The following is a 12,357-nucleotide window of genomic DNA, read 5'->3' as shown; positions in this document are numbered from 1 at the left end:
GCAGCTTTAAGGGGGCCCACACTCTCTCCTTCTCTGTCTCTCTCAAGTATCCTTCGCGGCTATCTGGCACAGATACACACCCGCACAAACACTATGATACTGACACTGGCACTGGCACTGGCACACGTGCGCGCTGTGCCATAGAGTGCTCAAGTTACTTGCGGGGATTACCCACATGCCCACATCCCCATCCACCCCCCAATCCAACGCAGCCGCTCCACAGCAGAAGTTTTAGAGTCCATTCTCCAGGCGATCTTCGGGCCGGACCACACCGCGTATGCGTCACATTGAAGCCAGGTCCCCGGTCCAGGCTCAGGCTCAGGCACAGGCTCAGACCCAAGGCTGAGTTCCGGCCGCAAGGAGTTTAACATTTTCCAATTGCAGCAACTTTTTTAGCTGCTGCCGCTTTTCTAGAGAAAAACCAAATTTTCCGAACTACACACAAGGACGTGGAAATGGCAGAGAAGGAACAGGATGTGCGGACGGTCGCACAGATGAGGCGGAAGCACGGACAAACAAACGGATAAGAAGGCAGGCGGCAGCAGCAGGGTGGAGGAGAGCCAAGAGACAGCGGACGAGGCGCAAGGAGCAGCGAACAAACGAATGAAACAGAACCCAAGAACGAAACGTACATGGAAGATAAGCGCACAGAGTGCGGCGCTGATAACGCAGGTCCTGTGCCGCCTGGGGGAGGCCATTGGGTGGCGGCATGGTGTAGGTGTAGGTGTAGCTGTGTGGCAGGGCCTGGGTCTGGGTCTGGGCCTGGTGAATTTTAACATTTTAGAGAAAATGCGAACGGGAAAATTTCGAACGTCAGGCTAGAATGTTTGAAACGAATTGTGTGAGGGCTGTAGAGTGTTGGAGTCGCCGAGGAGGTAGAAACGGGGATGAGGATGGAGTTGGAGCTGGGGTGGAGCTGGTGTGGAGTGTATGTATGTGTGTGTGTGTGTGTGTGTGTGTGTAAGTAGTAGCTGCGCTGGAACGAAACAATTTGTAATTTATTTGCGAAGCGTGCGATGTGCGCTGTGCGAAAAGTTGAGGCAGCTGCCAAAGGCGTAGCCCTCGACCATACATAGGAGCGAGAGACAGTGGCTTCAGCTGAAACTGAAACTCGGTCTCGGGTCTCGACTGAGACCCAAACTAAAGCTGAGAGCACGCGTAAGCAGATACACAGATGATGTCCTCGTCCACGTCCTCTTCCTCCCCTTCAGAGCACACACACACACACACAGACACTGGCCCACACTGGCACACACCCACACATAGCCATAGACAAAGGCAACGCGTGGGTGGTCCCCTGGTCCTGCTGTGTCTTTGAGTGGAACGATGGTGGATGTACTGGCATGCATCCACAGCGAGGGGTTGCTTGTGGGTTGCTTGTTGGTCCGCTGCCTTTAAAGAACTTTAAACGTGAAGCAGGAATCCCATCCAATAGGTGCAACCTATAGAATTACGTGATAATTTCAGATAATTCTAGCCAGGTAAAATGTTCGACACAACACGGATTTTAAGTAGCATTTCTGAAATTTATTTAATGTATTTTATAATGCTCTAAAATCGAATGCTTTACAATTTGAATTTAAGTTTTTAACTAACTTTGTATGCATATGTATATGTTCGTGTGTGTGTGAGTGTGTGTGTGTGTGGGTGGGGAGTTGTATCTATGAGCCTGTGAATGGATGGATGGATGGAAGTGTGTGTGTTTCTGTGTCTTTAATTATTGTTTGACCATCTCTAAGCATCAGTTATAAACTATTTGTATAAGTTTTTAATGTTAATTTTAATCTGAAGCTGAAGTTTGTTTTACTGGAAGTTACAACACATTCAACACTCAGTCTCAGGCAGTATTCGAGTGAGCTGTAGCCTCTGGTGCTGTGCTGGCATTAGGTACTGGCTTCCGAGTGTGTTGTCTGGGTTGCCTGGGTGTGTGTGTGTGTGTGTGTGGAGTGTGTAGGTTGTGGCTAAATAATCTATCTCAAAATGCAAACATCAAGCACATTATAAACCATTATATCCATTATCCAATATTTAATATAATCGTTCATATCAAAATTCATCGTCTTCTAATTAGGTATATTGTATGGTGGAGGAGAGCTGTTGGGGCTCTGCTAAGTACAAAAATTCTTGTTATTCGATGGAGTATTTATCTATTGTTGCTTGGCGGGTTGCCTATTGGGGGCGGGGGGGGCGAACAGAAGTGTGAACCTGGGAGTGTGGCCTGGGCTGTGGTTGTGGAGGCTGCATGCATGCATGCTGTGTGTTTTGTGGTAACTATTAATCAGTCTTGTATACAAACGAATTAAAATTATCAAATTGTCTATAATTGTCCAGGCATCATCGATCTATCCGCAAAGACAGCTGACAGCAGCATTGGCTAAGTATTAACAAAAACCATTTTGTGGGGGCTTGGACTTGTTTACAGATTCGCTCTAAACAGTGAGATTAGCTTTCTTTAAATCATATTTTAATTGAAAACTTATACAGTAAACGATATCCTTGTTGAAAATATACATACACAGAAGATGCATTCAGCGATAATAAATTAGGGATTAGAATTACAATACGAGACAGATATACAAGGTACGTATCTATATGTATCTGCTGGTAGAATATATACAGGGTAGCACATTCGAAGGGGGCTGGCCTGCAGAGGGTAATGCAGTGTAAATGCGTGTTTTGTCTCTGTCGTTGTTCCCGCTCTGCATTCGCCTGGGCTGGGCTGGAAGTCGCTGAAGCCATGCACCGGGGGGCCTTCGGCTTCGAACGTTGCCTAATACTCAATAACTTATAGTGATTTCGATTTACAATTGTTTCGGGCCTAACAGTTAGAATTTACAATTTGTTACTTGTACACTTAGACGAGGGGGAAGGAGCGTGGGCAGGGCCTGGGGAATTGTGGCGCACAATATCAAAAGGTAGCACAGACTTGGGCTGGCAACGGGCTCCAAATTAACTCCGGCTGTCGTTGCTCTCGCTGAAGCTCTGCTCGCTGGACTCGCGCCTGCTGCTCACCGGCTTCGCCTTGTACTCTGTGATGAAGACGGTGACCGAGTTGACGGTCACCTCGCGTGTCTGCGCCGTGGAGCGATCAACGTTCTTCAAGCGGGCCGGGTATCTTTTGTGCCGCTGCCTGTCGTGTCCACTCCCGTGCCGTGAACTGGATGCGGATTTGCCGTTGGGCATGTTGCCGCTGGCTCCTGGCAGTGTGGCTGCCTGCTGTGCGACTAGCGCCGAGTTCAGGCGAGGCTTTCGCGTGGAGGTACCTAGCGGTGTGGAGGGAACGAACGAAGAGAGTGATAGTGAGTGGAGGAGAACATCGTCATTGCACAAGAGCAAAGAAAACAAATTACGCGCACAGCGAACGATTATTCGCCGTCCTTCACGGGTAATTGAAATGTGACGCAGCAACCGTTGCCACAGTCGCAGCCGCTGTGGTCGCAAATGAAATCGAGGTCACTCACCTTTCCTCACGTCACACATGCGGCACTTGAACGCCTCGGCCGAGTTCCTGTACGTGCAGACGCTGCAGTCCCAAAAGTTATCTTCAATCACTTTCGCTTGGCGCTTTTGTCGTCGAACGGGCGATGATTTCTTGTCCATAATAGAAACTGCTGTGGTGGGGATAGAGCGAAATGCAGCTGGGCTGAATTTTCCTTTCCACCGTTGTTGTTGCTGCCGCTGCTGCTGCTGCTGCTGCTTCTGCTGTTGTTGTGGCTGCCAAAACGCAGCGCAAATGCTGGCAATTTTGGGGTGCAGCCTTCTGGCAGACACGCACAACTGGCTTAGAAGCGTTTCTTAATGCTAAAAACACACATTGGATGCTTAATTGTATCTTAATCGGAGGTTTTTTGTTGTGAAAAAACTTTCTGCCAGTGTGACCGCGGATTTATTGAAAAAGAATACCGAAATATACCTTCGCATTGTACAAATATACCAAAAATATACCGAGGAAAAAAAGTATCAGCCGCCCACTTAACCCCGCTCCATTTTAACACTAACCATTCGGTATACATATAGATGTGCCAGTTCATACAATGAAAGTGAGGCAGCTGAGGTTTCAGCGTACGGTCCCAGGTCTTCGGCTCTGGGATTGACCGCGTTCAGCTCATGACGTGACACGAATTTAAATTTTATTGACAAAGTTGATAGTACGTTCGTCAGTTGTCGCTTTGGAGTTTGGCGGCAGGGTATTGTAGCTATGTGGTCTTGGAAGAAAAAAACGGAAGCGAAAAACTCCATTGTTCAATTTGTAAACAATAACAAAGGACACGCATTGCTTTTAGATAATTGCATTCTAGTTTTTACATTTTTCCCTTTTTTTTTAATTTTTATCAGCGATCAATTATAAATAATCGTTTCGTATCAGTCAGCTTGTGTCAGCGTGCAAAAAGAATTTTTCGTTTCACATCAGTCAGCATTTATCAGCGAGCAATAATAATTTTTCGTGCCATATCAGTCAGTTTTTGTCATCGATCAATTATAATTTTTCTCCTTCAAATCAGTCAGCTTTTATCAGCAAGCAGTTATAATTTTTTTTTTTTTTATATTAGTCAGCTTGTGTCAAAGAGCAATGAAAACATTTTTTTGGTTTGTTTTTAATTTTTATGATATTTTTACATTTAAACCATTTCGTTTTTAATTTGTTAGTGTAGATCAATCCTATCTATCTTCATTATTTAAAAAAAGAAAACTTCTATATCTTTCACCTAAACTGCACTCAAAAATGATATTCGTACAAAAATTTAAATATCCACTGGTCGACAATGGGTTAATTGGTACTTCTCCAGGATTGGAAATCATTTTCCTTGATTTTGATATTCGGCTTAACAAAACTAACTAGATATAATTCTCAGTATTTAGCATATAATTTTATCCGGTTGATGAATCAATTTTCTAGAAGACTTGCCAATTTTGAGAACTCTTTTTTATTTTATTGTTTATAAAACAAGGTTGAAACAGAAAAGGTCAATCAAAAACGTAAGTGGGATTGGAGTGTAACGTATTGGGAATCGTATGTTACGTTACGTGAGCACTTGTTGCTAGTCAACAGGTAGTAAGAACATTTGCTTACCCTATTTATTTTATTTAATGTGGAAAGTAACACTTTTTAAACATTATTAAATGACTTTATTCTTGACCCTCTTAATATTTCTTTATATCTGAAAAATTTCGTTGAGATAACGGCGATTAAAGAATAGTCGCCGTCTTGGAGTGTTGGTAAATCCCGAATGGCAACATTTGGCAGCACTGTCGAAACAAGCGCAAAAAATTCAAAAACAATTAAAATCTTCTTCTTTATCCCTTGCATGGCTTTATTGTGGTTTTTCATAGAGACTATTCGAGTATTTAACATTATTTAAGGCTAGGCAGCAGCATAGTGACGATGCACGTCGACCTCCACCAACGCTGTGCTCTTAGATGGTACGCCAAAGGCTTGACGACAGCAACAAGAAGGTAAGCGGCAGCGGCTTTTGTTTATGGTTAATATATTCATATGCAAATATCTAGGCAAACAGCTGAGATAGCAGCTCTTGTTTGTGTTATATGTACGAGTAGGTACCACCAGATCACATCTCACCGTAGTCTTATCTTCATTTCAGTCCGCTGGGGCTGTATGCGCCGAGGAAAGTGTTGCACTTGCGACAGTAGTGGTTGCCAGTGCGGCAACTGTTCATGCAGTAGGGCACGAAGCAGGCAAAACAGCACCACCTAAGAGAAATGAGAATGTTTAGCACGGATGCGCACATGGAACCCACGATGATCGGACTCACCCGACTAGGCATAGCAGTCCAGCTCCCAAATGCGTCCGCGAATTGGCCGTGTGAGTCATGCGTGTGGTCTTCTGGGCACCACAGGCAGGGCAGAGTACTCTGCAGGGATTCGGACCCAAGTTCAGTGTTTCTGCAATTAGCCAGCCATGACGTCAGAGATACCAAGAGTCTAACAAGAAATCACTTACCCATTTGGACAGCAGTGGACTGCTGTGCTGGTTGCTCATACTCGTAGACCACTTGCGGCGGTTGTGGGGTGACTGCAATTGCTGGAACAGTCACTGCGTTTGTGCCTATTGCCACATCGTACGATGGCGGAGCCTCCACGGGCACCAGCTCTGGCCCAACCGACTCCCTCGCTGGCGTCGTCGTCGGCGTCGGTGACGGTGCGCTGGGCGTGTTGAAATCCACCTGCGGATAGAGCATGGCCCGCTTCTGATCCATTGCCGTCCAGTGCGAAGTTCAGCTTTCAATTGTTTGCACGTAAGAGATTCAAGTTCTTCCACCTCTATATATACATATATGCATATGTATGAATGTGTGTATGTGGTGTATATGTAATCCCAACTTGGTTTTTGTTTATTGATGCGAATTCGCAGATTGGCGTCGCTCGTCGTCTCTTCTGTTTCGCTCTCTGCTAGCTACTGCCTACAGATTCAAGTTTTGGCTTAGATCGCGCTCCACAGAGCGAGCTTGAAAGCTTTCGAAGGGAGAGAGGCTGGTTGGGCAACCTTTTCGGCAATTGCAAAACGGAAAATATCTTTAAAATTGTACGAGTTTTTTTGGCCTGAAGCTTTATCTAATGCACACAATGAATGGGGAGGGATGTATACCCAACCTATCTGAAGTACAGTGAACATTGGCTAAAGACCATCATCAGTTTATTATCTAAGCGTTTTTTATACATAAATGTGTAAGCATGAAAAGAGCGAGGAAACAGACAAAGAGGAAAGAAGCCCATCTCCAGAGCATGGTATCAGGCCCATCCTCATTTGCGCTGGTAGCTGCCAAGGTAGTGGTCGCACATGCCACAGTAGTGGTTGGTGTTCATGCAACTGCCAATGCAGTACGGCAGACACACGCAGCAGTACAGCCTGTAATAGGAGCAGATAAACGGAATCAGATAAACGCAGCAGAAGCAGCGGACACTCCCCGGCATTACTCACTGGAAGAGGCACAGAATCAGGGCTATCAGATGGGTGCGCGAGTTGGGCCGATAGGAGACGCGGGTGCGCGCATAGTTGTGGCAGTAGGGACACTGAATGTCCAGGGGCTCCGGCCCGTAGATTGATCCAGGAACCACCACCACTGTATGCTGGACGGGAGCTGCACTTGGAGCTGGAGTCGCTGCGGGTCCCGTGGTGAGCGCCGGAGAGGATGTGGCCTGATCGTAGCTGGGAGGTGACGGTGTCAGTAGCTGCTGGTGCTCGGCCAGGACGTCTCCTGTGCCCTTCGGAGCCTCCAGTGGAGCGGCTGGATAAACGGGTTCCATATTGATTTTCTGGGCGTGAATGGACAAATGACTCGTCGGTGAGCGTCAATGGCAATGGAACGCACCGAAAAATTGTTGACTCGTATCGCATTCTTATCAATAAAAGCCGTTTAGTGGTGGAAAAGCTTTCTTGCCCGATTGTTTACACTATGGGGAGCAAAATGTCTTTCGTCTGTCGACGCCGACACCCAGGCAAAAATGTTCGCACTCGTATGATACTATGTGATGATGTGATCGGATTGGATTGGATTGGATTGGAATGGATTGGAATGGATCGGCTTGTTTATTCTGAAAGTATCGATGCCCGAAAGCTGCTAGTCGCTGCTGTAGACGCCCACGAACTTGTTGCAGTTGCCGCAGAAATGGTTGGCATTCATGCAACTGGTAGCGCAGTAGGGCAGGCAGGCGAAGCACCAGAGGCTGTTTACGTGGACCAATTAAAGATTAGATAACCGAGACACAAGCGAGAGCAGATCTTACCCAATCAGGCAGAGGAGGGCGGCCATGCAGTGGGTGCGCACACTGGGCGCATACTCGACGCGGGTCAGCTTCTGGACATGGCAGTGGGGACAGGTGATGAAGCTGGCATCAGGACCCACCGGCAAAGCAGCTTGATCTGGAATCAATCATGGACTGAGCCCCAAGCCGGGAAATTGCAAACAGATGCTGCCCACTCACGCTGAATGATCACCACGGGTGGTGGTGGTGCACCCTGCACCTGAACTCTGACGGGAGCCGGACCCGGGACATGTATGGCCTGCTCGTAGCTTGGGGGCTGCGGCTGGTACGGATAGCCACCGGCTCCAGGTTGTGGCTGATTGTACTGCATTTCCGTTTGATGGTCGACAGAGAACTGAATTCGAGCGACGAACTTTCAAGACTTTGCTTTCGGGCCACAACACTTTACAATACTTTGCCGAAACAATAAAGCTTTTATCCAAAAGCTCCACCGCTAGCTTTTGCGCTGTCTTATCTATGCGTTGCTTGTCTCTGGCTTAATGCTTTCCCTCCCTCCCCACCCTTTTTAATAAGGCAGAAACAACAAGTGGGAATAACTTTGAAGAACTGGGATTAATATTTCATCGTAATTAATAATATTTGGATATGGTGTAGATATTTGTGAGTATATAATGTGGATATATATGTTATCAATTTTGGATATTCCTTTAACATATCTTTATTACGTCCATCCAGCCACAGGATCGGCATGTGTGACCCTGCTTATACATGCCCGCTGGAATATATGGCCGACAGAAGCATAGTTCGCTGAAAGCAAGGAATACCAAGGGAATATTTTATTTATTTTGGACATAATGTAACTTGGAGCCGCATTACTTACACCAAATTCTTCTTTAGTTTCTTCCATTGGGAGCGACTAGTGCGGAACTCCAACTTGACGGCCGTTGACTTGCATCGGGGACAGCATTCGATGGGAATGCGGTGGTACCTGTGGTTAACCCGGTACTGTCCCATCCTAGCGGCAAGCACATTGGCTCTTATCTCCTTCTTTAAGTTCTCACGCCAGTCCACGAACAATGCAACAAGTGACGCCGGGCCGTATTGTGGCAGCAATTTGAACGGCATTCAAGCAGCGAATGATGCCGCAGCACACTCCGACTCTGATGAAATAGTAGCTGTAGCTCAGCAAGGCTCAGCCCAAAAATAGAACTCTGCGTGGGAATTAGCTCTATCCTGCTCAGCTTCCCTCTGGATGCGCCTGGTATCCCACGCAAAAATGGTTCAAGGCCAAAAGCTATGGGGTGCACAGCTTTTGTGCGCTTATCAGCGGCTGCAGATGGACCTTCGGATGAACGAGATGCAGTTTTGCGCACTTTCGAACAGCAGTAGAGACGTCGCACAGAGAACTGATTCCTGGACCAAAAACTCCAAAGTTATTTGTACGTATGTGCAACATGCAGCCTGTGTGCAACTGTGCAACAATGTTGCCATCACCTGCCATAAGCTCCATTAAGAGGATAGCTTTCAGTCCCGGGAATTAGCTATATATTAGCTATATGTGCAACATACTTATATGTACACAGGTTTCTGGGCATATATTTAATTTTTCGGATAGTTCTGTGGCGATTTCAAGTGTTAAACCCTTAAACAAATCAAATATGAGATGAAATTGTAGCTGGGATCGTCCATTTAGCTAAGATAATTCTGATTGATTAATTCAAAGATGTTCTGATTGCACAAAAGTCTCGAGAAGGCGGTGACAGCAGTGGAGCTGTAGGAGCTGGTCGAATATTTGGGCCTGTGGGAGGAACTGGAGGAGTGGTAGATTTTGGCGAAGTAGCATTGCAATAAACAATGAACTAAATTACTAATGTAATCCATTACGCTGCAGCCATGATATCTGATTTATTGTTTACAATTTCTGCATAGGTTTACTCAATGAACGATAAGCCCAGGCGGACCAACATGTGGCTGATGACTCCTGATGCAACAGCTCTCGCAACATGTCTCCTGATGCAACAGCTCTCTCAACACGATGCAACAGTTCTCTCAGTATTTCTGCGCAAAAACTGTGCCACCAGTTGCGGAAAGCTTTCCCAAACGCGTCTCTCTGTCTCTTCCCTTTTAATGTACCTCCTGCCAAAAATATCCAAAAACATATATATATAGCCTCTTTAGATTTGGCAAATAATACTTTATATATTTGGTTTTTCTGTTAAGATCCTGAATGGGACTGGTCCTACAGCCATAACTTGATGAAACTTATCATTCTAACAATAATCCGAGTATAATCGGTGATTATATTGACGTAGTTGTGCGAGTGTGATGATAGGAACTCGTGAAATAATAGCCATCTTTCAGCAATATAATCTCATATTTGCGATTCGATCCCTATAGTCGGTTTGCATTCATAGCTGCATCTTTTCGGGGACCTGGGTGACGAACCCCGCCACCCGCACGACCTGCACTTATAGACCGTTTTGTATCGGAGGCGAAAGCAACAGAGGGGCCGCCTGGAAAAACGGACTCCATGAAATAGGGAATAGGGAAATTCAGTGTGAATATTGTGTGAATACTCACGATAGAGTCGCACGTAGTTTGTGCCACCAACTTAGCCTCGAATGCCCCTGGCCGACCATTGGGGCTGCATCGCAGTGGGGGCAGCTGTCGTCAGCACTCTCTTCCGGCGCAGGCTCTGGCGGCGGACCCGGAGCATCCGGCGGCTGTGTGAGACTTCTATAGACTTCTTGCGAGCGCATTTTGCCTGCAGGTCTTCTCCGAGCAAACATCGATTCGGTACTGAGGCTGGAGCCAGCTCTGCTCTGCGTCATTTTAATCTTTTGAGTTTCCGTTCAAGTCCCACGATACTTGGAAGTATCGCAAAGCCCCGCTGATAAGGCTTGAATGGGAATGCTAATTGGTGATTTTATTCATAATTAATATAGTACATATGCATGTGTAGAAATATATGTTTGTAAGTGCAAGTACATATGTATATGTATGTACATATGTCGCAACATTGTGTGGGAATATATTGAAAGTGAAACAAAATCAAAAAGGTCCTCTCGAATCTAGTTGTTGTAGGACCCCAAGTAGGCACCGCAGCTGCTGCAATTGTGCTTGGCCGTCTGGCACGATTTGTTGCAGTAGGGAATGCAGAAGCAGCATATGCCCCTGCAAAGAGAATGATTAGTTCCGTGGCGATCCTGCTTCGATTGAGTGCTACGTACCCCAACAGGCAAATGCCGAGCGCCAGAAGATGAGTCTTGGTGTTGGCCTCAAAGGTGAGAGCCGTCTGCCTTCGGACGCCACAGCTCGGACATGTGGCCAAAGCCGGAATATCGCCCAGCACGTTGGGGGCTGCGCGACGAATTGGGACGACATGAGTAAACACGAGGAATCCCTGCACTGTCCTACTCACCTTGCATCGCAGGTTGGACAACCATCTGCTGGGGAGCTGCTTGGATATAACCTTGGTCGTATGCCGGTGGAGCGGTGCCCTTATGATCCATGCTCTTATAATCTTACAATGGCTGTGCCAATTTCCGTCGAGTGTGTGAAGCGTTCGATGTCCGGCACGAAACTGAATTTCCCGCTCCGGCGCTGTGTAGCTGTGGGCCATCCATTGGGATTTCACAAGTTCAAAGTATATGTGTGTATGTGTTGCGCGGAATAAATGAGGAAATATGTGGGATGCGATTTGATGTGGGCGTTCTTATCAGAGTGGTGTAAAGAAAGTTCAGTGGAAGATTGAAATATACTTGGCCTTTGCAAGTTTAAGTTTTGCTGAAAGAATGTGCTTATTATGAGTTTAAGTTTTGCTGAAAGAATGTGCTTATTATGAGCCAAAGATTAACTGGAAGCCTTTCCAAGAAACCGATTGCACTGACTGCAGTAATGGTCCACGCTCTGGCAGCTCTTCAGGCAGTACGGCAGCGGCACCAGGCAGAACAGGCTAAAAGTGGAGGAGGCGGGAGATTGAGTGGAAACACGATCTCCTCTTGTGTTAGGCATCGCTCACCCCGTCAGACAGAGAGCAAAGGCAAAGGCATGGGTATGCTTGGTCACTCGCGGCTCCAGACGGGTCTCCATCGTGGATCGGCAGTGTGGACAGCACAAGATCTGAGCCACAGGTCCCAGCTTCGGCTGTGCCTCTGCTGCTGCAGCAGCAATCTGATTAATAGAATCATTTCTACAGCCCCTGCCGCACTTACCATTGGCATTGATCACCAGAACAGGATTGGGCTGCGTTCCTGGCACAAGTACAGGCTCCTGCGCCCCCAAATAGGGGTAGTAGGCTGTTCTCTTGAGGTCCACGTCCATGGCTGAGTAGTCCAACAGGAGCGTGCCTAGCCCTGCTTTATATCCGACAGCCGACATGCCGTGTTCCCTGCTGTCCCCTAACCATGACGAAGAACCCTCCATTACCACTAATTTCTAGCCATTTGGGGGCACTCCAATTTGCGACACGTGGCCCTGAACTTAATGGTCATACACATGTGTACCGAGCATGGGCGTAGTCTAAGTCTGGGATAGGCGACGAATAATTTTTAGAAATTCCAAAGAACCATTTAAGCTTTAGTTTTGTGAAAAGTTAAACGGATAATCTTTATTTCTGTGCTGTGGACCAAAATA

At 46.7% G+C, this 12,357-nt stretch overlaps 7 protein-coding genes across 7 annotated transcripts; all 7 read right to left on the bottom strand.

Moving 5' to 3' along the window:
• Window positions 1–1,578: 1,578 nt before the first annotated feature.
• Window positions 1,579–3,894, bottom strand: LOC111077253 (YY1-associated factor 2). Its single transcript, XM_022371453.2, has 2 exons — window positions 3,462–3,894; window positions 1,579–3,263 (listed from the first exon to the last, which is right to left on the bottom strand). Exons 1-2 carry the CDS (start codon window positions 3,598–3,600, stop codon window positions 2,950–2,952), a joined length of 453 nt encoding a protein of 150 aa, XP_022227145.1. The 5' UTR covers window positions 3,601–3,894; the 3' UTR covers window positions 1,579–2,949.
• A 1,400-nt stretch (window positions 3,895–5,294) lies between these two features.
• Window positions 5,295–6,415, bottom strand: LOC111081390 (lipopolysaccharide-induced tumor necrosis factor-alpha factor homolog). Its single transcript, XM_022377442.2, has 3 exons — window positions 5,960–6,415; window positions 5,772–5,901; window positions 5,295–5,709 (listed from the first exon to the last, which is right to left on the bottom strand). Exons 1-3 carry the CDS (start codon window positions 6,213–6,215, stop codon window positions 5,592–5,594), a joined length of 504 nt encoding a protein of 167 aa, XP_022233134.2. The 5' UTR covers window positions 6,216–6,415; the 3' UTR covers window positions 5,295–5,591.
• Window positions 6,416–6,636: 221 nt separating this feature from the next.
• Window positions 6,637–7,265, bottom strand: LOC111081392 (lipopolysaccharide-induced tumor necrosis factor-alpha factor homolog). Its single transcript, XM_022377444.2, has 2 exons — window positions 6,938–7,265; window positions 6,637–6,865 (listed from the first exon to the last, which is right to left on the bottom strand). The coding sequence occupies exons 1-2, from the start codon at window positions 7,261–7,263 to the stop codon at window positions 6,760–6,762; spliced, it is 432 nt and encodes a 143-aa protein (XP_022233136.2). The 5' UTR covers window positions 7,264–7,265; the 3' UTR covers window positions 6,637–6,759.
• A 261-nt stretch (window positions 7,266–7,526) lies between these two features.
• On the bottom strand, window positions 7,527–8,133 carry LOC111081394 (lipopolysaccharide-induced tumor necrosis factor-alpha factor homolog). The gene is made up of 3 exons (XM_022377447.2): window positions 7,942–8,133; window positions 7,744–7,879; window positions 7,527–7,683 (listed from the first exon to the last, which is right to left on the bottom strand). Exons 1-3 carry the CDS (start codon window positions 8,090–8,092, stop codon window positions 7,578–7,580), a joined length of 393 nt encoding a protein of 130 aa, XP_022233139.1. The 5' UTR covers window positions 8,093–8,133; the 3' UTR covers window positions 7,527–7,577.
• A 185-nt stretch (window positions 8,134–8,318) lies between these two features.
• Window positions 8,319–9,147, bottom strand: LOC111077251. The gene is made up of 2 exons (XM_022371450.2): window positions 8,603–9,147; window positions 8,319–8,529 (listed from the first exon to the last, which is right to left on the bottom strand). The coding sequence occupies exons 1-2, from the start codon at window positions 8,845–8,847 to the stop codon at window positions 8,430–8,432; spliced, it is 345 nt and encodes a 114-aa protein (XP_022227142.2). The 5' UTR covers window positions 8,848–9,147; the 3' UTR covers window positions 8,319–8,429.
• A 754-nt stretch (window positions 9,148–9,901) lies between these two features.
• LOC111081397 (lipopolysaccharide-induced tumor necrosis factor-alpha factor homolog) lies at window positions 9,902–11,314 on the bottom strand. Its single transcript, XM_022377450.2, has 4 exons — window positions 11,144–11,314; window positions 10,953–11,082; window positions 10,303–10,896; window positions 9,902–10,235 (listed from the first exon to the last, which is right to left on the bottom strand). Exons 1-3 carry the CDS (start codon window positions 11,232–11,234, stop codon window positions 10,794–10,796), a joined length of 324 nt encoding a protein of 107 aa, XP_022233142.1. The 5' UTR covers window positions 11,235–11,314; the 3' UTR covers window positions 9,902–10,235; window positions 10,303–10,793.
• A 260-nt stretch (window positions 11,315–11,574) lies between these two features.
• LOC111077254 (lipopolysaccharide-induced tumor necrosis factor-alpha factor homolog) lies at window positions 11,575–12,147 on the bottom strand. The gene is made up of 3 exons (XM_022371454.2): window positions 11,937–12,147; window positions 11,744–11,882; window positions 11,575–11,677 (listed from the first exon to the last, which is right to left on the bottom strand). Exons 1-3 carry the CDS (start codon window positions 12,145–12,147, stop codon window positions 11,575–11,577), a joined length of 453 nt encoding a protein of 150 aa, XP_022227146.2.
• Between the last annotated feature and the right edge of the window lie 210 nt (window positions 12,148–12,357).

Source organism: Drosophila obscura, unplaced genomic scaffold, assembly GCF_018151105.1.
Source record: "Drosophila obscura isolate BZ-5 IFL unplaced genomic scaffold, ASM1815110v1 contig_17, whole genome shotgun sequence".
NCBI lineage: Eukaryota > Metazoa > Arthropoda > Insecta > Diptera > Drosophilidae > Drosophila > Drosophila obscura.
The sequence above is the reverse complement of the archived record's forward strand: the minus strand, read 5'-3'. Positions and strand labels throughout refer to the sequence as shown.

What these genes read in the sequence shown, in the direction of transcription:
- LOC111081397 (XM_022377450.2), bottom strand. Translation starts at nt 11,234, where the DNA reads ATGGATCATAAGGGCACCGCTCCACCGGCATACGACCAAGGTTATATC. An exon ending in TGTCCAACCTGCGATGCAAG is followed by an intron (nt 11,083 to 11,143) that starts GTGAGTAGGACA and finishes TTCGTCGCGCAG; the next exon opens with CCCCCAACGTGCTGGGCGAT. An exon ending in CTCGGCATTTGCCTGTTGGG is followed by an intron (nt 10,897 to 10,952) that starts GTACGTAGCACT and finishes TTCTCTTTGCAG; the next exon opens with GGGCATATGCTGCTTCTGCA.
- LOC111081390 (XM_022377442.2), bottom strand. Translation starts at nt 6,215, where the DNA reads ATGGATCAGAAGCGGGCCATGCTCTATCCGCAGGTGGATTTCAACACG. An exon ending in GTCCACTGCTGTCCAAATGG is followed by an intron (nt 5,902 to 5,959) that starts GTAAGTGATTTC and finishes GGCTAATTGCAG; the next exon opens with AAACACTGAACTTGGGTCCG. An exon ending in GGACTGCTATGCCTAGTCGG is followed by an intron (nt 5,710 to 5,771) that starts GTGAGTCCGATC and finishes CATTTCTCTTAG; the next exon opens with GTGGTGCTGTTTTGCCTGCT.
- LOC111077251 (XM_022371450.2), bottom strand. Translation starts at nt 8,847, where the DNA reads ATGCCGTTCAAATTGCTGCCACAATACGGCCCGGCGTCACTTGTTGCA. An exon ending in AAACTAAAGAAGAATTTGGT is followed by an intron (nt 8,530 to 8,602) that starts GTAAGTAATGCG and finishes CCTTGCTTTCAG; the next exon opens with CGAACTATGCTTCTGTCGGC.
- LOC111081392 (XM_022377444.2), bottom strand. Translation starts at nt 7,263, where the DNA reads ATGGAACCCGTTTATCCAGCCGCTCCACTGGAGGCTCCGAAGGGCACA. An exon ending in CTGATTCTGTGCCTCTTCCA is followed by an intron (nt 6,866 to 6,937) that starts GTGAGTAATGCC and finishes CTCCTATTACAG; the next exon opens with GCTGTACTGCTGCGTGTGTC.
- LOC111077254 (XM_022371454.2), bottom strand. Translation starts at nt 12,147, where the DNA reads ATGGAGGGTTCTTCGTCATGGTTAGGGGACAGCAGGGAACACGGCATG. An exon ending in TCTGGTGATCAATGCCAATG is followed by an intron (nt 11,883 to 11,936) that starts GTAAGTGCGGCA and finishes TTGCTGCTGCAG; the next exon opens with CAGCAGAGGCACAGCCGAAG. An exon ending in TTTGCTCTCTGTCTGACGGG is followed by an intron (nt 11,678 to 11,743) that starts GTGAGCGATGCC and finishes CTCCACTTTTAG; the next exon opens with CCTGTTCTGCCTGGTGCCGC.
- LOC111081394 (XM_022377447.2), bottom strand. Translation starts at nt 8,092, where the DNA reads ATGCAGTACAATCAGCCACAACCTGGAGCCGGTGGCTATCCGTACCAG. An exon ending in ACCCGTGGTGATCATTCAGC is followed by an intron (nt 7,880 to 7,941) that starts GTGAGTGGGCAG and finishes GATTGATTCCAG; the next exon opens with ATCAAGCTGCTTTGCCGGTG. An exon ending in GCCCTCCTCTGCCTGATTGG is followed by an intron (nt 7,684 to 7,743) that starts GTAAGATCTGCT and finishes CCACGTAAACAG; the next exon opens with CCTCTGGTGCTTCGCCTGCC.
- LOC111077253 (XM_022371453.2), bottom strand. Translation starts at nt 3,600, where the DNA reads ATGGACAAGAAATCATCGCCCGTTCGACGACAAAAGCGCCAAGCGAAA. An exon ending in CATGTGTGACGTGAGGAAAG is followed by an intron (nt 3,264 to 3,461) that starts GTGAGTGACCTC and finishes CCACACCGCTAG; the next exon opens with GTACCTCCACGCGAAAGCCT.